The sequence below is a fragment of the Streptopelia decaocto genome (assembly GCF_964273445.1).
Source record: "Streptopelia decaocto genome assembly, chromosome: 5".
NCBI classification, from domain to species: domain Eukaryota; kingdom Metazoa; phylum Chordata; class Aves; order Columbiformes; family Columbidae; genus Streptopelia; species Streptopelia decaocto.
This window is the reverse complement of record NC_138659.1, coordinates 30,684,797-30,710,792: the sequence shown is the minus strand read 5'-3', so window position 1 is coordinate 30,710,792 and position 25,996 is coordinate 30,684,797. Positions and strand designations below refer to the sequence as shown.

Here is a 25,996-nt window from a genome sequence, read left to right as displayed (position 1 = left end):
AAAAACCTCTCCCAAACTGAGACGACCCAAATAGTTCCCTGAAAAAAAACGTCATTACCACGCCACACCCCCAAAATTACACATTTCCTATTACTGCAACTACATGAGGTGTCTTCAGCTTCCTTGTCAATAAAAAAGCCTCTTTACTTAACAAGTAATGCCACTCCCAATCAGTCAACTATTAAATGAGATTGTTGCCCTGCAACGTGTGACTCGAAATGGATCTTCACATCCTTTCGGGCACAGTAGCTTTGTGCCTATTAATATCAGTCTACCAAATATTCACTGCTCATGTAGCTCAAAGAATATTTGTAAATATTCTATTTGATTTTTATTAATTGCATTATGAAAGGGTCAGAATAATTATCCAGGATCAGTTATGTACTGAGAATTCATGATGAGCACAAATGTCTCCTTATTGCCAGTATTGCTGTAAACCAAGAGGGGAGGGAAGGACTAACGAAAAGTTAATTTATAAAATACAGCATGCATTTCCAGATGCAAAAGATACCAAAGTTAATCACATTACTTTACTTACAGGCCACCCAAAGAGCTCCAAAATTAACCCATCGGAAAGATTAATATTTTACTCCACTTACAATGCTCAGAGTTAATTTGTTATCTCTGAAAGACGCCTACTTCCCTGAGCAGCATCCACGTTGTAAAAGCTTTATCTAAATCCCTAAAAGCAAACACCTACCCCCCCCCAGCGCTGATGGAGGAGCAACATTCAAGCAATCAAGGTTAACGAGGGAACATCCTAAGAAAATTCCCAGAACCGGAGTGGCACCGGGCAGCGAGGGACCGTTCCTATAGTTAGAAATTCAATATATACTTGACTACAAAACACAGGGGATAAAACGTATGTAATTTTAATAAATACAATTTAGGAGACTTCCATTAAAAAATTACACCGTCTTTTTTTCCCCTTTGAATAGATTAAGATCATTCCCGAAACCACAAATCCCAGAACAAAGGTGAGTTCATGCTACTCCCCAGTACGGCAGAACACGAAGCGCTCCGTCCTCTGTTGCCTGAACAGCCCCTTGCAGCGCTCCTGTTACAAGAGCAGAAAGGTAAAACAGAATTTAAGAGCACCTTAAACCTGATCCTTTTCAACAGATCCTTACCCTCCACAGCATAGTGTTTTAGAAAATACCGAATGGAAAAACACTTTTCTACGTTACAAAGGGAGGTTTCACTGTAGTGGCTGCACGCACAGGGCAGCAAAGCACTTGGCAGCTGTTTAGAAATCAAACTTTCATAACAACAAACTTATAAAGGCAGGTCTGGCTTGGCAGGCAAGGGTAGAATCACGGAATATTTTGGGTTGGAAGGGACCTTCAAAGGTACACAAATCCTTACTGGTCGGGTATTTTTTCCTTGTATTTCACAGGTTATTTCCATTAGCAGATATTCTTATTACAAAATTATACCCTTGTGTTGCTGAAATGAATACGCATCCTTGCAGCTTCATGAGGCTCACCTGGGAATCAAAGAATTATCCCCCAGACTGAGGTTTTCCCCGCCAAATTTCAGTCTTCGGATTTTGTTTTGTGTGGGTGTTTTGTTTTGGTTGGTTTGTGTTTTACTTTGTGGCCAATAAATACACCGCTTGAAAAATGACAAAAGTACACTGAAAATACAGTGGTATTTTTGTCGTGATTTTTCCCCATTCGCACCTACAGGTAGGCGACGAACATTGAAGATTGTGTGTTTAAAAGATCAAGTAAAACGTAAGTTTGTCTGTACCATAAAATAAACTGATTTCCTCCAGCACCAAGGCTGCCAGAAAATACATCCTGGCTTCTCTCTAGTGAATACTGAAGGCGGATGCGTGCCCCTATTTATAGCACGCTGCTGCGATTGTGCAACGCAAACCCCAGCCTTGACTATACTCTTCATTTATAGATACCCACTCGGCTTTAAGTCCAGCTCTTTTGAAGGCGCCAAGGAATGTGAAATTCATCCCTACGCAAGTGAAAACTCTACAAAACTGTGGTTTCACAAAAAATAATGTAAGAGGTCATCCCCTCTTCAGCTTGCCTTTTTCAAAAGTATTTGTATGTGTTTTCAACCATTCCAAAGCTAAGATAAACGTTAAGTTAAATGTTTGATGTCAAACCATATACTAAGGTAAAAGGGCTGCAAAGAGGAAAGGTACTTTAACATCTTCTGGCTAGATAACAATGGTGGTTTAAGCTACATGGATTATTTTTTAAGCTAAGGGTCGCACACGGCTATACCAGCTTAGTCATCTGATACAGTTATCTCAAAAAGCAGCAACAAAATTAAGAATTTATTTTGCTAAATTTATTCAGTCGTTCTCTGCTCATGGTAAGAAAAACTCGGCAATAGTTACATGGCAAAGATCCATTTGGGAAAAATAATCTTATTTAGGGTCTTTCTGAATATTTTCAAAGGCAAGAACTGAAATAATAGGAGACAGAACTCTAACTATGGACCATTTTTCTTTATTGCTCATTTTTTGCTTCCTGCCAGGAGAAGTCATGACTAAGAACGGGAAGGCTTGTTCTGGTAAATCAGCCACTTGATGGATATAAATGCACAACCTCACCCTGCCAGTGATCAAGAACGCTCCTCCAGCACGGAAAGACAAGCGATTTGTTTCCGTGCATCTGCTCGGTCAATCTGTTCCCTAGCACAGGCCTGTCTTGGTGTGATCAGCTTCCAAGGGTCGGTGTTTTCTTCTTTCTTTATACTTTGACTTAAACAAAAAGCTCCTGTAGCTGTAAGGTCAACAGTACAAAAGAGGCGGTGGCTGCTGAGTGAGATGCGAAGGCAGCGAGAGGGAAGTAGGACGTGTCTCTGCCCACGTTCCATCGCCAGCTCCGTCCTGCCCAGCCCTGATAAGACTCCGGAGAGCTATCAAAACACAAGTTATTCATCCTCATGTGTACAGCACTGCAGGGTGGGACAAGCTCTTTAATTCGCCCTGAACGGGAATCCATTCAGTGGAGTTCAGCGATTACTACACCTGATTGAGGAACCTCTTCAACCACTGTTGCTCAACTTCACCACAATGATTTACAGCTAAGCAATTTTCCAACACCCAAGCATTTAAATAGCTACCCTACCATCCCTTTTGAACTAGTTTTCTTCACTGCTGGATCAGTGAAACCAAATGCTGAAAACCAAGCGTGTTAGAAGGAGCCTACAGGAACCTTTCCATTGATTTGGAGCTCATCCGCAAGGACCACCAGGCCAGCACTGCTCCCCTTGCAAGTGCATGAAGAGCTTGTTCTGCTACCACTCTCTGAGCAAATCCAGAGCCCAGAACAGCTTCTTCTTACCTTTTCCAAGAGAGATATTAATATAAAGACGAGCCACTTCGATTCACAGAAGGTGAAAATACAGAGTTTTAATTCATGTAGAAGAGACTGTACACATTGATCACAAATACCTGACTAGAGAAAACCCAAGGGTGTGCTTTGGTTTTGTTTTGATTTTTTTGCTTCTTTATGGGAATAAAATAGTAAATGATTGACTTACCAAGAGTGTTCTCAGAGTTACACAAATACACCATAAACCTAGATAACAAATGTGATTTTATTACATTTCCCACATGAACGTAACACTGAAGCGTGTTTTGGTTCTATTCTTCTCTCTCACTTCCTGAAACCCACGTCTAGGACTAAGCCATGTCTACTCAGATAAGAAAGCAGGCTATCACTAAACCAAGATGGATGAAAATAAAGATGATGTTAAACTCAAAAAATACCATTTCAACTGAATACAAGAAGTGAGGAGAACCAGTCCAGTTTAATTCTGGAAGATGCTCATATACTAAAATGTACCTCAGCCCCACGCAGCAACACACTCGCTTGCTTTTCTTAACCTTTCAACCACCGAAGCAAGATCTACTTTGTATTATAACACGAGTTGCTGAAATCATGAATAAGGTGAAAGCTACTCTTTCGGGAGCTCAGCTGGAATGTGAATTTAAGCAATGAAAATCTCCCCCTTTGAAACTCCTGGGGATATTGAAAGCTTTGCACCCCTGAGGCCAAGTGTCTATGTGCCACTCACCTCCATGGAGTTCAGATTAAGCACCGCATGGAACAAGTGCCGGTGGTTGTACCAGAGATATTTTTCATGTCCAAAAACGTCTTTAAAAAAGGTTTTCGTCTGAAAATACCCAGTGGGGTATTAGGACACTGCATGGTGCTGGTCCTAGTGATGCATAATCACTACTGTCCCCAAAATGAATAAGGTCTGACATTGCAGAAGCACGTCAGGACAGCCAAATGAGCTGGAGCAATTACTCTGAGTGCTAATCAGCTGATCAGCAGAATCAATAGAATAAACGCTGCCAGGCAAAGTGAGCTGCAGGGACCCCGTGATCAGGGTGTGAATTCATGGCCAACATGATGGAAATTATGTTCCTTAAGCTACTTCTTTGCAGCCAGCTTCAGTTCAGATGGCCAGAAGAAAGGATTTCTCATTCTCAACTTCAGTGGTGGTGTGGTGGTTTTGGTTTTCTGACAGTCAGGGGAAAGGGAGAGGTAACAGGAAGGTGTTATTCACCAAGAACACTTCTCATATATCTTACTTCAAGTTTTCTCTAAGAACTTCCCAAATTCAGATCTGTAAAAGGCCAGAAGATGACCTGCACAATTTGGAGCACAGGAACAGTTTTAGGAAAGCTGATCCTGTATTAGTTAAGGACATCTGAACAGTTTTTGCCAGGCTCACAGGTATTTCGAAGTGTCCTGAGAGACAACCTAAGCCTGAAGTTTTGATTAAGATGGTGCTTCTAGGCCTGTCAATCACATCAAGAGCCTTCAAAACAAAGTAATCTCTACAAAGGTTTGGGCCCAATATTTCTGGAGAAGACGACGCATATTTAGGAAGTCATAGTCCCACATTCCCCTTGCCATTCTCTTCCTGTATATCGTGGACATGTTTTTAAAACTTTAATCATTTTAGCACCTTTTAGCACTTACTTAAATGCAGGTAAGTCAGAGCTCTGCTGTCTTGGGCAGCAGAACAAGCTACACACAGGTGGAGGAGACATGAGGAAAGAAATACTTGACTGTCACAAGGCAGGGGTTAGCAGGAGCAATATAAACCCATAAAACATGCAGGAAGAAAGAAAACACTACATTGAGAACACTCATGATGATGTGATAAAAGATTTGGGGTTTTAAATGGTGGTATTGGTGAACAGGCCGTCAAGTAAAGCCTGGCAATCACAGCGTGGATATTGCCAATTTGCCAGAAGATGTTTACCTGCCTGTTTACTCTTAATTTTGCAAAGCATACAAGAGCTCCATATAAACATCTGGATTAGCCTCTCAGATTAACAAACAGATTCTAAAATCTGTTTTTTTCCCGCACAACAAATCACATCACCGGTTATTTTCTTACACAAAAAATTACGTCAATAACCTCCTCCCTAAATGAACATCTCATGATTCTTTAAAATAAAATTAATCTCCAAGAGATGTTATATTATATAAACATATGCTGAAGTCAACAACAGGCTCTGTCATGGTATTCTGTTCTTCATTGGCATTTACATTATTATAGTTCTTATGTATTGCCCTGGAAATCAGCTTTGAAGTGGAATGATGAATAAATGAAGATTTATTGTTACTATACTTATTAGAGGGATGTTTAAGTCATTAGAGACCAACAAGACATAATAATCGTGTTATACTCAATCTTCTCTAGAACATCTCCTTTGATAGGCCTGCTAACTCAATTATTTAAATATACATTACAGCAAAATGCAGCGTGCCTTCTACAGCTCAGGATAAGATGGAAATTTTTCTGTTTTGTTCTCACTCAACCAGAATCTGTTCTTACAGAATTCATGGGTTTCACGGTGGGTTTCTCCGTTTTAAATGCTAGAGCTTCAAATTGCCAGCAAACACCTGGCTCAATGTGTCTGCTCAATTGCAAAGAAGGTTAAAAGCTGGGGAAGAAATAAAGCACTGGAGCACAATATTAACCTGCAGTGACTTTTAAAAGGAAAAAAAAAAATAAATCTATTTCTCTTCTAAAGCAGGGTGGCTAAACCCTGAAGACAGCCCCTGAAGAAAGCTTTGGACATGTTAAGTGGCCTTCTAGACAGGCCACCCTCTGCAGGCTGGGAGGGAGGGCCACAAAATGGTTGGATTCAATGATCTTGAGGGTCTCTTCCAACCAAAATGATTCTATGATAAAACAAGAGTAAGGCTCGTGGCATGCGAGACAACAAAAAGGCAGAGGGCAGACCTCCTTGATGTCTTCTTCAGTCCAGACAACGAAGGATGTTTCCCTGCCTCAACTCCATGTCCAGCAAACTTTCTTTCCAGTCTAAGTTGGGGAACGATCTGTTGGAGAGCAGTGTAGGGGAAAGGGACCTGGGGGTCCTGGGGACAGCAGGGTGACCATGAGCCAGCACTGGGCCCTTGTGGCCAGGAAGCCAATGGTACCTGGGGTGGGTTAGAAGGGGGTGGTCAGTAGGTCAGAGAGGTTCTCCTGCCCCTCTGCTCTGCCCTGGGGAGACCACACCTGGAATCTTGTGTCCAGTTGTGGCCCCTCAGTTCCAGCAGGACAGGGAACTGCTGGAGAGAGTCCAGCGCAGCCACCAAGATGCTGAAGGGAGTGGAGCATCTCCCGTGTGAGGAAAGGCTGAGGGAGCTGGGGCTCTGGAGCTGGACAAGAGGACACTGAGGGCTGACTCATTAATGTTTACAGATATATAAAGGGGGAGTGTCAGGAGGATGGAGCCAGGCTCTTCTTGGTGACAACCAGTGATAGGACAAGGAATAATGGGTTCAAACTGGAACACAGGAGGTTCCACTTAAAGATTGGAAGAAACTTCTTCCTGGTGAGGGTGGCAGAGCCTGGCCCAGGCTGCCCAGGGGGGTTGTGGAGTCTCCTTCTCTGCAGACATTCAAACCCACCTGGACACCTTCCTGTGTAACCTCATCTGGGTGTTCCTGCTCCATGGGGGGATTGCACTGGATGAGCTTTCCAGGTCCCTTCCAATCCCTGACATTCTGGGATTCTGTGATTCTTCACAGCAAGAATCCACGTTTAACAACAACCAGATAGGTTCTTCTCTCCACAGCAAACACCCTCATATAGTTACAGCTCTTGTCTATCATTTAGAAGTGGGGAACTTAGACACCAGGCTATGACCAAGACCCTTCTTCTCTGCCCTCTGGACCTTCCACTGTGACTCAACCTGGACAGCAGAGCTGGGACAGAGGAGTTCTGGCGCCAGTTCTTATTGTCCATCTGGAAAATAACTGCAACACTCACCATGACCATCTATGTTCATCCCTCAGTAGCTCCACTTGCAATTATAACAGTGGAGCAAAACAGAAAAGATGGAAGATGGAGCTCACAGAAAACCACATGAACAACTGCAATTATTTGTGGGAAAAGGCAGAAAGCAAAAGTTTTGTCAGCTATGTGGTGAACACTTTCGAACACACACGATAAAAATCCCTAAGTGGCAAAAAGAAAACCCCATCAGCCTAAGGGAAAGGTAGGAGCAAAATTGGCCAGAACTAAAGAAAGTATTTTCATACATCACATCACTCAAAATGACCTATTTAAAGCAAAAGCAAGATGGAAAGTACAATAGTGCAATCCTTCAGGATCTTCTCCACTTGTGAGACATCTAAGGCAATCTGGGCTACTACGGCCACGAAGCTTGTACCTGCTTGTTCTGCATGTCAGGTTAGTCCCCAGATGCGAATGCTGCAAGCGTTCGTCATCTATTAACATCTTTATTTACAGATACTAATATTCTCAGGATGTTATCAGCGCTGTCATTACATCAGCCACCTTCCAACCCCACGTCATCTCCATTTCTTTTAGTTTGCTGCCTCCTTCCCCAAAACGACTTCTTTTAGTGACTGCCTCTTAATTCCCTTTCCATTACCTTCTTGCTCCTTGTGCCCTTGCTCTGCCCAGCTCATTTTCATTCTGCAGCTCATTTTCAGTCTCTACAGGCTGCTGAGATGCTCTGCTCTTGGCCACTGGCTGGATGAGACATGCCTGTCCCTCCCTAGCAATAAGCAAAGAGACACTGAGTAGCTCTTGGCACCTGGAACTGGACAGGGAACACAGGACGGAAGGTGATTTTTTTAACCTTTGTTAACTCTGTGGTTCCTCCTGTATATCTGGGAACTTATTCTGCTGACATTTGTCATCCTGGCTGAGATGGTCTGTTCAAATTGACAGGACAATATATGTGATATTAAGGTATATATATATTTTTTTTTAATATTGAAAAATGATATTCAGGAACTATGCAAAGCACTGGACACGTGGCTTCCTGCTTCTGGGCGTCTAAGCATCCTCTTGATCACTTATAAATCCCAAAAGGGCAGCAGTAAAACCAGGTACACTCCAGCTCCCCTTTCTCATGCACCCGATTCCTCATTTGGAGGCTGAGCCTCAGCAGCAAGGGAAGAAACACGTTTCTTGTGCTCATTCTAGTCACCTTTCAACAAGTCGGTTAAGTCACAGACTCCAACTCTTTGCTAAAAAAAGGATCAGTCATTGAATTGGTTCTTCAGCGATGACAAACGGCGTTCCTAAACTACAGTACGTGCCAGAAAATGGTTAACAGCAGGTAGCATTTCTGCTATTGATAGGGATCTGCAAAACAGGGAATGATTAACGGCCCTCAAATGGATCCCAGAATAGCTAAATGACACCGCTGACACCAGGCCAGCTCCATAAAGTGGGAGCCTTTTCAAATCCCTTAGATCTTCTTGATCGTCTGACTCCAGAAATTACTCTAGGTTTGTCGTCATTAAAATTATGACCTTTAGCCTGCGGCATGCAGTTAAATTAAAAAAAAAATAGACATATTGACAAAATTGCTCCCTCACTAAATATCAGCTAAAATATCAACTCAAGTTCCTTTGAGAAACTAATCGAGGTTTATGTTCGTGACAGCACTTGAAGCCTGTTTTAAATAACAGCAACGTTCTGAACTCGCAATTCCAAACCTGGCATCTCTCGGTGAAGCTGCATGCATGGAAAAACAATCCATCATTTATGCCTGAATCGCACTGAACAGATACCTTCTCTTCGGATTATGCCTCCAGGTGTTTTTCCTTTGGGATCCATCGTTGGGAGCAAGCTAGCCCCCACAAAGGTTGAAAAAGGGAAATATCATTGCTTTTGAAATCAAAGGGAGATATTTTTTGCTGCTAGATGTGTCATTCCCACTTCTACACAATGAACTGCTATAAAAACCAGTAGAGAAGGGAAGTTTGGCGTACTTGGTAGCAATGCACCTATTTTAAGAAGAACAGTGCCAAGTAAGCTTATCCAGAGCTGACTTTCAGACATATCTGGGCAGATCTCACTTCTGAACAGCTTTCCAGATAATTCCTAACATTTTAGAAACTGAATTATTATGTAGATCATTTACAGCATTATCTAAAAAATACCCAGCTTACACTAACAGAATCTGGGCGGGTGGAGGGAAAGAAAACAAAGAAAAATCATGAATGTGACTAAACGTTTTCTCTGACACAACCTTCCTGATGCACAAGTGAAAATACCTGGATCACTGACCAGTCTTCCCACTCAGTGAAGCAGATGTTCCCATCCCACATTCAGAGTTTCCCAGCGCCACTGATTCCCTTGCAGAAGGGTTATTTGTAGTTTTTCTCCAAACCCTGCTTGCTACAGGACTTCAGAACTGATGTTTTATTGCTTTACAGGACAGCAGTATTGAGGAATTGTTCTTCTTACTGAACAGTCTTTTATTTTTAGGAAATGAGTCAATTATTTTGGTACCTAATGACAAATACATTACAGAGAGACATAGATAGCTACGAAGGGGTTGTGCAACTCGTTGTCTCTCAACTGTTCCAGGATGTGCAGACTTAAAGCCAGTGCAGTACTGTACATCATTTCAAATGTTCATTTTCCACTAAGCATTTCACCCCAACCCCTGTTTCTGCTGTCACTGTCCTGTCCCTTGGAGGGGCCAACTGCACTATCAGCGCGATTTTAACATCAATTTTCCTTTATACTTTGCGAAAGAATAAGGTTCCCAAATATACCTCCCAGAACATCCACGATGCTGGGAGAAGGATGCAATTGGGCAACACTTACCACCAAACACATCTCCGTTCTGATAGTTTTTCCCCTTCTGAGTTTCCTCTTCGTTTTGAACAGTAGAAACATGCTTGGCGGAGGCACAGCCCATAGCTTCATTCAGACAGCTCCAGCTGGACCCAACCACAAATCATCTCTAGAGGCGCACGCTCATCGTTCGAAAAATAATCCACCTTCTCGCCCGGTTGCCAAGACCCCTTCACCTAAAGATGGGAGAAGAGAGAGAAAAACAGTGAACAAAAGGTAACTTCTGAACCTCCAAGAAGACAAATAATAGGGTTTGTGAAGTACAAGAGCACAGGCCATCTCCATCATCTTAGGTGGTTAAAATCATATTCAACAAACATCTGATATAGGTAGACTCATCCTATTCTTTAATCCCTGGCTTGCAGAAAGCAGCACAGCACAGATATTTTTCCCACCCATCCAGCCACTCCCACAGAACACAGGGGTTTTGGGGGGAAGGAAATAAGAAACCAGCAATTATCTGCTCCTCCTGTTCCTTCTACCAATCTACCTATCATGCCAGATTTCTTACAAAGTGCTTTAGTGATTAAGAGCTGCTAATGGCAAGTGTTTACACAAAATACTCCCCCTAAATCAATTAAAGATCTTATGTTAATAGATGTGAAAAGCAATAGCCAGCTGTATTATCTTTTTTCTACGTGCTCATTACTCTGTGGGATCCATAAAACCTCCACTGCTCAAAAAGGCAACTATCTCCATTTTAAGATGGAATAAGACTCCCTGAATAATCCAGATGTCATGTAAAACAACAGGGGGAAGACCAGCTCCCACCTTCCATCTTCCTCTGCACACAAAAGTGTTTTTCTCCATTTAACGAGGGCGTTTCACTCAAAGCGTACAACATCTATACACTCAATCCCTGTTCTAAGCAGCCAACTCTCCCATTCACACCTCCATGTTCCTTTTTCTTGATGTTCAGTATATTCCCCAATCTAGGGGAGCTAGGGGAGCTTTCTGCTTCCTCAAGCAACCGCCAAGGCTGTTCTTCAAACCATTTTAATCCGATGGAGGAATAACAGCAGACTGGGAAAGGGAACTGCTAAGTGGGCTGGAAAAGAAACACGGGCATTGATTTTCTTAGAGAATGCAAATTTGCTTAAAGACAATAGATTTTAATAGACCAGCTGAAATGAGAGGGGGAAAAATAACCACGTTTTTGGCCCCAGATTCCTAGTTTCAGATTTCAAATAAAAGCAGGAGGCTCGAGGTAAGCGGAGCCTGCAAACAGCACTTTTCATTTCTGATTTAAAATGTAAGCAGTTCTATCATCCCAGAGAAAAGCACACGGAAAAGAGCAAAGGGAGACCCAGTGTCACCCCAAAAAAGACAAGGAGGTGTGAAGGCAGGACATGGGGAAATCACTGCAAACCACAAACCCTGCACCTCTGTCCCAGAACAGCCAAACTGCACCCACACAAGTACCTCTTGAATGAATTACGCCACTGCCACATTCAACTATTTTTTCCTCTTTCTTTTTTCTGTCTCTCAGCAGGGACCATTTAACAAAAGGCAAACAGCCGCTTAGTAATAAAAACCAAATGCTTTTCATAACGTAGCAGTGGGTTGGTTTTGGGGAGAGGATTTATTTTTTCTTATTTGCGAGGCCTTATACACAGCCCACATGCAGCAAAACAAGTTGCAAAATACTTAATCGTTGGTTAGCACCCAGGAGGGTGATGGTCCCATCACCCAGAAGCAATTGGGAGCAAAGAGATGCAGAATGTGAATGCAGAAGGATAAAGCTCTTTGGGAAGGAAAACTGTATCTTGGTAGCACACACCAACCTTACTAAAAATATGGTCATGTTCAAAGGCACGCTGCGATTAAAGGAAAAAAATGGGAATACAGGACTGGAAGCTCCACTTTTTACAGTAAAGAACAGTAATCACAGCAGTACCTGAACCAGCTACACAACTAATTCTTGCGTTAGGGAGGCAATTCCTCCTGCTGCCAATAAACTGGGCTGAGAAAGCGACTCCAAAATGACCTCCAAGGTAAGTCAAACACACATTCCGGGCATGTTTCTTGGAGTGCTGTAAATATAGTGAGGTGAGATGGGTGACACTTCGATATGGGTACCAGCACTGCCCAGAATTAGCAGAGGATTTAAAACAGATTTTAAAAAAAGTGGGAGAAAAGCAGCATTAATTTAACGAGTGACAAAATCAGAGATACACAACCCTGTGATGCCCCCCAGCCTTACACCATCCTGCCCGAGGACCAAAGGTTCGGGTACCGGCAGAGATTTGGGGATGCGAAACGCAGCCCTCTGAACAGCATCTGTTACCGCCTCCTCCCCCACTTTTCCACAAATACAATTTTCCCTTTTGTCTTCCTGAGCGTTTTGGGGGCATACAGATTTTTAGAAGCCAAAAATAATAATAATTAAAACAAAAAAAAATAAAAAAGAAAAGCCTCAAACCATTTGCAGTTCGTGTTCACCACCCACCACCGTTAATTATCGAGATCTCAGAGGCAATTTGCAGGCTCCCATCTGCAAAACGCTGGTGAGAAAAATCTCTCCGGCAGATCAAAAGTGTCTAAATCACCCCCAAATTAAATGCGGCAGGCTTAAGATTAACATTTTATGTGCAGGTCAGAAGACTACAGATGCTCTCAGATGCTGTACTTTGTACCCCAAGTTTCTTCTAAGCTCAAAAAAAGGGGAGCTCAAATTAGAAGAGAAATTGCTGTTGGGAAACTTAAGCTTTTTTTTTTTTTTTGAGGTGTGCCTATATTGTGCTTTTTCTTTCACCAGCTCTTTCAATGCTTCATTAATCCACCTGTCATCCCCTCACCTCTTATTTCTGACAGTCACATCCAAGGAGCATCCTTGACAAAACACATTTCGCTTCCGCAGCCAAAAACCAAACACTTCACAGCAATCGGAGGATCTCCACTCTTTTACAATAAATGTTGGTTAATTCTTCTATTACCACAGGTGTACTTGTTCTCAGCTTTATTGCACTGAGATAACCAATCTTTCATCTTCCTCAGCCTGCAGACACATCTAAAAGTTTCCTTCTGTGTTGACCACACAGGGAAATCAGGTTAAAATTTCACAAAGCTCAAGAGAGCTTCGTGCAACCATGAAAAAAACCTTAAACTATAAAGGAATCACAGAATCCCAGAATGTCAGGGGTTGGAAGGGACCTGGAAAGCTCATCCAGTGCAATCCCCCCATGGAGCCTGAACACCCAGATGAGGTTACACAGGAAGGTGTCCAGGCGGGTTGGAATGTCTGCACAGAAGAAGACTCCACAACCCCCCTGGGCAGCCTGGGCCAGGCTGTGCCACCCTCACCAGGAACAAGTTTCTTCTCAAATTTAAGTGGAACACTGTTTTTTTCCTATAATACAACCTAGTCCAAGCACAACCCAAGTATTTAACTTAGTGCTATTAATTATATTTGTATCTTATAAGGAATAGGCCTGTTTGATTTCCATTTTATTTTTCCCCCCCCAAAAAAGAAGAAAGAAAAATGTGAAAGCTGAATTTGCCCCCCATGAGGTTCAATGGAAATCAGCACCTGGGGGTTCCTGTTCCTGAGCCACCCACCACCACTTCTGCCAGAAAAAATGCCTTTTGGCATTTTTGAGCCAAAAAGATGGAGTTTTTAACCTCTGAAGCGCACCAAGGAGGACAGGGAAAAAATATTTTTAAAAAATCATATCAGTTCTTTTTCTCCTTCTTCGACTTATTCAAACCGGCGCTGCTGGTGAAGAGCGTAGTTATAATGAATATTAAGCCACTGATTTGCTAATTGACCAGGGCGAAGTTACGGCAGAATGAGGGCTGCAAATGCTCTGGTGTAAATACTTTGCAGTAGCAGAAGCGGGGGGAAAAATAGGCAAATCAAAGTGAGGGGTGATGCTCTGAACCCACAGGCAGAAGATGCTCCCACCTCTTGGTACTGATAGCCATGAAATTGAGCATTTTCTCCCCTCATTTGTCTTTGCGATGCAGAATTTGTATGTTTCTGCCCGCATTTCAGCGTCCTACTGGAGCCGCGCTGCTCCGGCCTGCTAGGCCAAGGCGGCAGCAACCGCCTGAAAGGGAGAAAAATGACCGCAGTGCTGCTCTAAAATCAATAACATGTAAGGAAACACAAAGAAAAACATTTTATAGCATCTTACTCAGGCTTAAAAATACCTAAAAATAAAAATACACCATCAAACTGAACCAGCCCAGTTGCCCAGTTGGATGGCGGGACTGCCTCTACCCCCTCTTGGAAAGCCGTGCTCAGAAAAGATCATATTTTAAGCCATCACTTTACAAAGAGCAAACAAGAATGTTGCAATTTGACAGTTAAAGAGACTGACAGAAAAACCACAGCAGTTCATCTACCTGTTCTTCCCAGCAGGGAGGGCCTGGTTTGAATTAATGCTCCTAATACATATCATCAGGTTATTGGTTGTTACAGGACAGACTTTGCTTCGCTGAGGCTTATCTTACCTTTTTTTATCAGCAAAATTAGCCTCTTATTTTCTTCCCTTTTGTTTGCAATCAGCATTTCTGCTGATCCAATACGTGGTTTTTGATGTATTCGAGCAGCAAGTGATTTCCAAATAAAACAGCTCTTAAAAGCAAGGCAATACTTGTAGGGAACGTGTTCTCATAAGGAGAAATACCACCACTGAGCACCTGGGAAGAGATTTCACACATCACACAGTAAAATACAAATGAAGAAGGGAAGGGGAATCACATCGCGACTTTCTTCTTCATCCACATAGGCTGGAGTTTAAGTAACACCAGCGTGAAAAGCCCAGCAACCCAGGAGCAAGATACATCAGTCACAGGGCCTGTAATTTTTGCCGTTTCCAAATGAAATTAATTATTTTTTTTTTAACTCAAACATAAGTAGTGATAGAAAAATTACCACCACCATTACAGAAAGCAGTCCTAGGATAGATATATATATTTTTTCCCTCTTTCTAGGAGAATTAAGAGACAAAATATTGAAGACAGACAAGACTTCACAAGGCTGGGAAAAACACACTAGACATGGTATGTTTCTGGTGAGAAAGCAAAGTTTTCATGCAATATATTTACATATTCAACCTGCACAGCATCTTTCAAACCAGGAACGTTGCCCCAGCTTCTCTTTACCATAGCAGGTGGTGCTATTCAACCAGAATTTCCAAAGAATCGGGACATTTATCCTACGTACTTTCCCTTGGCGGAAAAGAAAAAACATGCGCTTTTCATTAAAAATAAGATTACATGACAATAAGCTGAGAAGATCTTAAATATCTCCTGCTTCGATACAAGGGATGGCTGTAGCTGTTAAAGGGACATTATAGAATTGCAGTAGGTATTTCCACAGCACACACAAAATATTCGGATGTGTGTATTGAACACATTTCCAAGCTGGTGGGTCACTGAAGTATCTCTGCCCATTACTCAATATATATATAAAACTTCTCTTCTGGGTCATAGGTAGAACTGGATAAGTGAAAACCCAACAGAAACCAGCATGAGGGACACGATGAAAGGCAACGAGACCCTTTCCACTGACTTTAGGCGGCTTGAGGTCACTCCCTAAAACTCAAATTGCACAGAAGAAAGAGTGGTTTGGGTTTTATTTCCAAAGGGATTTTGGAAAGGTGGCGCTGGTGATGACACCCAGTCAGCAAACTGGGGTGATAACGGACAGCACAGCAGCAAAGCCAAGTTAAGCTTGCCTTAGTACAGGACTTTTTGTATATCTAAGCATAATCTCCAGCACCTACTGTAACGGGTGGGGTGCCCAAGTACCTCTAAAGTATGAACCAAGCCAAAAATAACCTCTCCTATTTAATTTTATTTCTGTCCTCAAGGTTTAAGACCAATATATGGTTTACTGAGCAAGACACAGCAAAAAGCCCTGAGGTACAGGAACAGTGATTTATACAATGTTTTGTACATGTCTGACAATCATCCCCCTTTTGAGAATCAATTTCCCTCGCTTTGCCTTACTAAAAATAATTTAAAGATGCAACCATTACACCTAGTCAATCAACACCATCATTCAGAATTAGATTAAGATAAAATTTTTAAATTAAGATTGAAATAAAATTATAGCTGTAGCAACGCCATCAACAAACGCATTTGCTTTGGAGGAAAACCTTCAGAGATAGTAACCACACTGAAAAAAAGCTTCGTTCTCCTAAATCCCTCCTGCTCTCTTTCCACCAGTGATGGGGGATGTTCCTCCAGATGGAAACATTGACTTTGACCTCCTTTCTTTTTTACGACTACCCCTTTCCCCAACAAGTCTTTCCTAAAAACGTGAAGAGGTTCGAGAGAGGTTCTCCTGTCCCTCTGCTCTGCCCTGGGGAGACCACACCTGGAATCTTGTGTCCAGTTGTGGCCCCTCAGTTCCAGCAGGACAGGGAACTGCTGGAGAGAGTCCAGCGCAGCCACCAAGATGCTGAAGGGAGTGGAGCATCTCCCGTGTGAGGAAAGGCTGAGGGAGCTGGGGCTCTGGAGCTGGACAAGAGGACACTGAGGGGGGACTCATTCATGGGGATCAATATGGAAAGGGGGAGTGTCAGGAGGATGGAGCCAGGCTCTTCTCAGTGACAACCAGGGACAGGACAAGGGGTAATGGGTGCAAACTGGAACACAAGAGGTTCCACTTCAATTTGAGAAAGAACTTGTTCCTGGTGAGGGTGGCAGAGCCTGGCCCAGGCTGCCCAGGAAGGTTGTGGAGTCTCCTTCTGTGCAGACATTCCAACCCGCCTGGACACCTTCCTGTGTAACCTCATCTGGGTGTTCCTGCTCCATGGGGGGATTGCACTGGATGAGCTTTCCAGGTCCCTTCCAACCCCTGACATTCTGGGATTCTGTGATCTTTAATTTTATATTTTCAGGGTCTCTTCCCACTTTAGACCCACCGATCTATCCTAACATGTTGACAATAAAAAGCTCTCCAATTGGTTGACTGGGAAAATCCTTGAAAAAATGTACAAAAATGAAATGACAGAACCCATCATAGCCCCCCGCGCGCCCCCCCCCCCCCCCGTCAAGCTGCAAATACAACAATAATGAATCCATGTCCCCAAATGATCACCTCCAGCTTTCACTCCCCACAAGTTTGGCCAAGCAGCAATTTTGGCCAAATTCATCCTGGCAGAGGGAAAGGGGAGTAGGAGTGGTCAGGAAGGGGCTGCTGGATGTCCCTGCAGCAATCCAGAGCCCCCAGGGTCACTTCCAAGTCATTTTTCATCCAAAAAGCTGTGACAGGAGCTACTTCGTGTGCCACTTAGGTTGAAATTAAAACAAAACAACTCAGCTACGCAGAAGCCAAGGAGGTGAGATGCCAGGGACCCGCTGCTAATGTGTCAGCAAGGAAACATTTGCCATATGTACCTCTGCTGTTTCTGTGCAATTAAAGCACAAAACAATGTAAAGGGGCCTCCTTATTCTGGAGATGAGCTAGAGAAAGATGAAATCTTCCTTCATTAACCCAGTAACACTTAAACAATAGAATAAGTGCAGAGATGTTGCTCAAAACCACAGGAGGAGCAATCCCAGCCCCATGCACGGCTGAAACGACAGCGACAACTGAGCCAAAAATCATCAGTTAAAATCAATGCTAAAAGCTAACGAAGTGGCTCATTTCACCCGTAGCTTTTTTGTGAACAGTTGTACAAGTTCAGCATTTCTATCGGGGATATTTTTCATGCAGTCGGGATGTTTCCTAACTGCCCAATAGCAAGGTTAATCCTCAGGGATCGAGGAGGAGAAAACGGGATTTTTGGTGCAGAAAGCCCCAGCAGTCGAACATTTGCATTGGTGTGGTTTGATCCCAGAGCCCTGCGCCGTATCCTATCTGATATCGTACCCTATCACACAGGTTTTCCCCCCAAAACCCGAACCGGGAGGGCTGCAGGTTCTGTTTAAGACCAGGAGAGCTTCAGAAACCTCTGACCGAGAACAGGCAGCTGGAAAAACACCAGCGAGAGAGGAGATGGGCTATGGGGAGGAAGAGCAGCACGTACAACCTGTTGTGGTCGCATTTTCCCTCCCAGCTGAGGCACAGATGCTTCTGGACATCCCTGATGGAGGCTCAGCGCTTGCAAAACACCTTTCCTTTTTTATTTATTTAAAAAAAAAAGTCAGAATATAATAAGGTTTTTCCATAGTCACCACAGAGAGACACAGGACAGGCTCCATGGCCACAAAAGGTGTTAAATAATATCAGACTGTCTTTGCAAAGCGTGCAGGTGCCTTCACGTCTCTCAAGGAAGATTATAAACTTATCAGTGCCGCTCACCATCAAAAACTGAAACTGGAAATGACCCGAGGACCGGGAACCACCCCAAAATATTTCAGGTGCTGCTCCAAACTCCTTCCAGGCACACACAGAACAGGACTTGTGGGTCACACATCAGTCCAGCACAGGTTTCTAAAGTCAAGGTGTGAATTGCCGGCTCGAGGTGCTGCGGTTGCAAAGGGTGTACGGCTGGGCACCAACGAGCTGGCGGAAATAATCCTGAAAGCAAACAGCAAACCAAGCGCTCTCCCACGCCCCTCGCAGCCGCCCCACACACGCTTGAGTGCTCGCTGTGGTTCCTCTGCCAAACCCATACGTGAATAGAACGAGGGGAAAAAGGAAAACCAAAAACACCCAAATACAGCCGAACACATTACGGCCTCACAGGAGTCCAAGCAAAGAGAGAAACCCGTACAGAGAAGCCGAAGAGAAAAATACATTCTGCTCAACTGCAGGAGCAGAGAAGAAATGTATAATAAATAACTGAAAAAGTTTCCGTTGAATACAATCAGTAGGAATTGAAGCGTAATAGGACTTTTTCTTTCTTTTTTTTTTTTTTTTTTAAGGATTGTGCTGCCAGAACAATACAAATGGCTACAGGATTATAACTTCTGTGGATAACCACACCAAAATACGCCAGCGCAGATGTCCAAAAACGCTAAAGCTCTGCGGACACTGACCCAGGAAAACTGATGGGAAGAAAAATTAATGCAACACTGGTCACCTTGCAGGAGTGGAACAAAATAATACAGGTCCCCCAAAGAAAATAGAAATATGGAATACAAAAGATTGAGAAGAGCTGGATTTTGGCGGGGCTGAGCAGGGGTGGCTCCCAGGATGCGAGCACATCTCCCCCGGTCCATCCTGGGCCTCTCAGCTGTACTCGAGGGCACAGGACAACATCCACGGACAAGCAGAAATTCCACCCACTGCTCCGTTTTCATCACCTCGAGACCAGAAGGACAAATCTGATTTGAAAGTGTTTTCCCATTTGTTCTGCTTGGCTCCAAGCAGGTCTCCTTTCTCCTGGGCTGCACTGAGCCGGCCCCCCAGGAGCTGTTTGCACTCCTTTTCCTTCTGCACACAATGGACTCCCCTTCCAATGCCCTTATTATTCAAATGCTCAAATATTGCTCCTTCTCCAATTCAATGTCCACCACACTAAGACCTTCAGGGCCTTAGTTAGCATATACTGTCCCTACGGGCCAAGGAACAACACATACCTCTCCATACTGCCCAAAGAACCATGAAGAACTGCTAAAGCCCCCTCCACAGCCTTCCAACTTAAAATATTTTGACCTGCTGCTGATATTTGTGCAGAAACTACCTGAAAACCGTCACGTTTCAACAGTGCTTATACTCAACAGCGTAGTATTGTTTGGGGTTTTTTGATAACCTCTCTACAAGGATGTCACCTGGCTTATCAAGTTATTCCAGGACTTACCTCAAAACCTTCAGCCCTGGCATGTTTCTTACTTTGAGAAGCAATGTAGCGTTGGTTAAACTTCATTTCTACCTTTGTTCCTCCCTCATTTTGTTGTTATTTCCCTCCTCGCAGGCAGCGAGGACTCATTGCAATAACTTGTTGAGCTGAACCATCTCCATCTCTGCAGGTTCACCATCCCCGGCCAGGTCTGGCCCAGCAAGACCGTTTCACCAACTGGGATGTGCGAGTCCCCTCAACACTAAAACCTCAACACAGCTGCATACCACGTTAAAAGAAGCCAACCAACAGCTGTACGATGTTAAGCTCGTTGGCCCCTTTGCTCCCACATTTAGCTTTTTTTGCACAGGAAAATAGCAGCTGCTTTCCTGAGAGCAAATTCTGCACTATCTTTATAGCCTTTCCTCTCCCTCCCTGGTTTTAGCTTCAAGTGTGAGAAGGATTTCTCTTTAAAATTAGAAAAAGAAATAAGTTTATGAACTCTAACAGCTGGCAGGCTCTCTTGGATATGTTTTTATTATGTTGAGAAAGCAATATTGAGACTAAACTCAAAAAACGTTCAATTTTATATTAATTAAGAAGGGCACGGGGGGGAAAGGAACATGAGGGAATGAAACTATTGCAAATTGTAGTACTTGTCCAAAAGCTAACACTCAATATCAGAGTTTACCAGAAGCTTAAAAGACACAAACCCATTCCCATCAGAGCAAAGCAGCCGAAGCAGCTCTCTTGCTATTTACAATAATTGTTTTTAAAGCAAGGCAGCAGCAATAAAATTGTTAAATAACACCAGTCCCATCCAGCTCTCTAATCCTCGCTTTCCCTTTTGAAAACAGGGCAGCTCTTTGGCCCCAGTTATAAACTAGAGGTGCAGATTGTGTGCGTCCCACCCAAACCCATGAACATGGATGGTCACAACTGAGCAAGGAGCCTGAAACTTGAAACTAGTTCAATGTTTTTCATGAGAAAAAACATATAACCGAGTCCAGTTTCCCAGAACAGCATTTAACTCCAAACAACATACCTGTAGACGCTGGCGTCATTTATAGAAGCTGTAAATCCTATATTGCCAGACAACTGATAAACACAGTCACCTGAAAATCAGCTTCCGGGGCCATATGCACCAAAACACCATAAATCCACCAGTCACTATGACGGTATTTTTCCATCCGCATGTTATATGCAAATTCTGTGCAAATGAACTATGATATTGTAGCTGAGCGCTTCCCAATTATATTTTAAACAGACTATTTAAAGGTGCCTACATCCCACTGCAAAAAAACGTCATTAGGATAGAGACAGAGGAAGAACATCAACCCCAGAAGCTGATGACAAGATTCTTCTCTCTTTACCTTGTTTTTCCTCAATTGCATTTTTTTATAATTAAAAATTACATGATGAATAGCCACCATTTTGTCATCTACAGTGAATCATTTAATACATATGTCAGTGCTCATAAATAAACGGCACTTCATCAAGGCAAAGTTCAGACCTTTGGAACTCCAAAGACTAAATCCAGAACATCGACGCAAGAGCATGAAGCTAAAAAAGAGCAAGGCCAGAGACGGTATTTCTGGCTCATCAAGGTTTTGTGCAGAGAAGAGCGGAGAACATGGAGACTCCTCTTAGTGACCATCGGAAGACTGACAAGTTTTTAAATATATTGAAATAAAAACTAAAAATTGGCACTTCTTAAAATTCACTTTGCTAAAAGTGAAGCCAAGTCTAAGTGCTCAGGTTTACCCAATATGCTGTAAAGCTTAAAAATGAATAAAACCAGGATGTTCTGCCTGGAAATCACAGCTTGCCATAACGTAACGCTCTCTCACTACGTTATTTTGCTGTGTGATAAAACCTGAGTTTCCCTATTTCTGACACTGGAAGAGGTTTTTCAAGTCCCCACAGTGCTGTGGTGCACAGAGCAAAAGTGCTTTAATTGCAGTTAAATTGAGGAAATCAGGGTTTGAAACCGGCCCTACGAGCTCACGAGGAACCCAAGCAGTGCGAGAGGCAATTTTGATGAGGAATTAGGTGAAATCAGCTTTGTGTTCCCAACACCATCCTGCCCCCTCACAGCAAGATGATGCGAATTATCACCTGGTTGTCAGGCTGGAAAAGACCCTCTCAAGTCCCTAAAAGCGCCGGGAAAGGAGAGAAACGCCACAGCAATAAGGGAAGAAGTTGCTTAGCAACTCTCTGACAGCTCGGTTGAGTGAAAGGAATTCAAAGTATAATGGTGAAGGATTTAAGCAGAGAAACTTTGCTTTCTAGAAGGTCCTACGCTAAGGTGAATCACATCGCTGGGGTGACAGTCGCAGGGCTAAAACCTGGGGAAAGAAGCCCTGACCACCTTCAGGCTCTAGATACAAGGCATACAAAGCAGCTGCTTGGATTCCATCACCTCCAAGCATCCCAAGAAGAGAGTTTTTGAGAAGGCAGCAGAGATCAAACTTTAAATACAGCCAAGATGCAAAAGGAGGAATAGCAATTCCTGGGGTGATGCCAGCCGGCAGGCACAGACGGGCCCAGCTGGAACCCCAGCGGCTCGGCTTCCCCTCTCTTTTTAGGCAAGAAGAAGATCTTACACAGGCCTCTGCATTCAAATGATAACATTAAAATGCAACAGGAGGAACAACACGGATGCTCCAATACTCCGGGGTTTAAAGCTGGGCTTACCAATGGCTTCGCATCTTCACTCTGGACAACCCACTCCCCGGAACCCCAGAGACAAACTCAATAAAACACCAGAGTTACTTGATGCAAACAAGTGTTTCTGTATATATATTGATTTTTAAAAGCAATAAAACTATTGATTTTTGCTATTATTTGACACAGATCAATCCTCATGTGACCAGCGCATTTCGGTCTGCAACGTAACTGATAAAAGTGCAATGGGATGCTTATCTTCATTTAAGGCTGCTTAAGGAAAAAAATAAAATTATAAGATTTTACATAAGCCAAAGCACAGACTCACAGAAGGACATTAGCGGACCTTTAATTGCTTATAAAAAGCAAGCCTGGTGTTTCAGAAGACAGCGGACTTTTTTCAGAAGGAGGGGAGCAGGTGATCCAGTTTTTCCATGATAAAAATCCCCCGCTTTTGTGTTTCCAGGGCAGCACTCAGCTTTGCTTGGTGGTTTGCGAGTGAAAAGCGGTGATTTCCCCCCCGAGCCCCAAGGATCTCGCTCCCTGAGAGCGGCCGCGCACCCTCCCGGAATATCAATGACACGGGGTGGCACGCCTGGGGATCCAGCAAGGGATCCAAAACAGGCCAGCACGAACAATTCCTGTTTATTTTACCAAACTGAATACTAAAAAATAAATACATTGCCCCAACCGCTTCTCACCCGGTAGCTGGTGGGTCTATTACTGGTAGTGTTTGAGGTGCGGTAGCACGTCCGCGGCATTTTCCTGTTCCCCAGTTTGCAACAAGACTCAATGTTTCATTTACTGAAACTCTACAAGGGAAAATAGCCCCTTTTCCATCTAAACCAGCTAGAGGGAGGAGTAGGAAATGCTCTGGAATGACCTTGAAAATGACAGATCAATCAGCCTTACAAGCGGTTTGAAATCAGAATTAGTGATAGTGTTTGAAAACAACTAGAAAAAAAATGTTAAATAAAATTTAAACAAATTAACCTGGCTTCAGTCACGGATGCCAGCATGCTCAGCTACTTTGGATGAAGAAAACACCACTGTTATTTGAATGTTCAGAAGACAGTGACAGCATCTTCATTGCTGAACCCCAGCAAGTGGCTTGGAAGGCACCTTAGAAAGTCACTTGGTCTGCCATTGGGAGAAGGAGGAAAAGGAGGAAGAGGAGGAGGAAGAGGAGGAGGAAGAGGAGGAGGAAGAGGAGGAGGAAGAGGAGGAGGAAGAGGAGGAGGAAGAGGAGGAGGAAGAAGAGGAGGAAGAAGAGGAGGAAGAGGAGGAGGAAGAGGAGGAGGAAGAAGATCTTCACAAGGGCAAGTTCACCATCAACAGGCTTCCTTGAACATCAGCACAAGGAAATCACTCCTCCAGAAATGCTCCAGAGCAAGATAGCTGTAGTCCTACAGCCTGCCCGCCTCCATTTAGTCCTCATTAACTCCCCAAAACATGGGTTTTTTCCAGTTGCGGTTTATTATTACAACCCAAACCCCCACACTGGTATTAAATACAGAGATGGGTTAAATTACATCTCAAGAAAAGAGTGGCCACGGAAGACCTCTACATGACGGGTGGCACCAAACTGTGGAAATTAATGAAGACGAGAAAACCACAGAATCCCAAAGGGCCAGAGAAAAGCCAGACAATTAAGCTGCCTGAGAGTGGAATAAACTTATCTTGACAAGCACAAGGTAACACAGATTAGGAGGAATAATATACAACTATGGAATGGGCTTTACTGTAGACAGCTCAATGGCAATGTATCGTTGAGATTTGGAGAAGACCACGAAAACATGACAAAAAACAACACATAAAGCTACATCAGCACTGTAATATTTCATTCTTGCCTTCATTTCATTATTTACCGTAGGACATTCTGCACACTGAATTAAAGTAAAACATAAATCAAAACAGCAAAAATATTTATTTGTGCTAATTGGTATAACAAGAGGAGATATAACAAGTACTCAAATATTTTTTGGTGATCAGGATTCTCTGTCGCCATCATCCTCACACACACTTTGTTTATACACATGAACAGTCAACTGGTCTCTACTACCAAAAGGCTTCACCCTGATACACTGTAATTCGGTAGATCTCTCACAATTTCTAAAAAACCCTCTTGAAGGCATAGCACCATTACACAGCAAGTTTTAGTCCGTGGGAAACGCTTGGAAGAGCTGTCATGATGTGGCACAATAATATGCAAAGACAGTTCCCGCATCTGATGCCCATCTCTTGTGTCATCTCTGATGAAACCCCGAGCGCCTTGTTGCTCTGCACTATTAGACCCATGAGCTGCAGCTCCTGGTTCCCAGTTTCCACCAACCAGGGTATCTCGCTTACCCTGAATGATTATTCATATTTAGCATGAGACTCCATATGCACATTCAGATGCATTCCTTAAGAGGGAAGAATTTGTATTCTTGAAGAATAGCGCCGTCAGCTTACGCTACCAGACAGCTCCTTGCTAACGTCCCTTCGTTAAGTCTTCAACTCAATGCTAAGCTTCCCATTCCACAAGTTGCCCTGTTGTTTTTTCCCTGTAAATAGGCATCATATTTTGTGTGAGGAGGCTCGATCAAAATAATAGAGCAAGATGAAATTAAAACAATCATGACTCCTACATTATTGCTCCCATTTCCCTAGACGCAAAGCAATATATCCTTCCCCCTTGGATCACCTTCTGTTGGTCCCACACACCTAGCCCATACATTGTCATCTATCTCATGGAGTTAACTGAATTTCCTGTTTTCAACGAGTATTTTGGATTAGCTTTTTAGCCTAGAAAAGCTCTGGAGTCAAACTCTAGATCAGCTTTTTTCCCCCCTTTGACATTTTATGGAAGATCTTTAGATGTTGTTCAAGAAGTACTACTTGCTAGAAGTAAAAGCCCAGCTGTCTTCAGCTTCCCTAGACACCTCTACATGTGGTTCAGAGAGAAAAAAATGTCTCTTCCAACTCCCTGAGGTAAAAACAGGCAAATTAAGTACAAGATATGAACAAGAAACCAAGCAGAAGCTGTGCTAGAGACCATTATGCTCCACCGTGAAGGCCACAACACCAGGAATCTCCGGATATGTGTCCATGTTCTCCTCTACACCCTTCCCTTCAACATGAAAATGTTAGAAAGGTGTATGTGTGTATATATATATGTAACATATATATATACACGTGCATTAGTATAAATATATACATACACATTAGTATATGCACATGTATATATGTGTGCATACACAGACACATAAATATATACCCCGTAAAGCCAAACAAAACATTTAGAAGACACAAACATTCGTATTTCAAACCCAAAATTCCTAAAAAGGCCCATCCTTACCTCATTTCCTCCTTCCCTGGCTCAACCAGGCTGGTTTAGAGGACAGAAAACATCTGTCATCCTCCTAAACACCAAACTTGCTTTCTGGAGTTTGTTGTAAGGCAAGGTATAAAACCATTTTTCTGTTAATTATCCTAACTCTGTTTTCTTAAAATAATTTTTGGAATTGCGG

The 25,996-nt window shown here is 43.1% G+C and overlaps 1 protein-coding gene across 2 annotated transcripts in view; it reads right to left on the bottom strand.

Moving 5' to 3' along the window:
* The window catches only part of LOC309440447 (uncharacterized protein C1orf21), a 109,175-nt gene that overhangs the window by 53,954 nt on the left and 29,225 nt on the right, over positions 1-25,996 (bottom strand). For both annotated transcript variants that reach the window (XR_014184202.1, XM_082054124.1), the window contains exon 2: positions 10,105-10,310. Coding sequence is in view for 1 of the 2 variants with exons in the window: in XM_082054124.1 (XP_081910250.1) it covers positions 10,105-10,198 (94 nt within the window). In the remaining variant the exon portion in view is untranslated. The remainder of the gene's footprint in view (positions 1-10,104; positions 10,311-25,996) is intronic.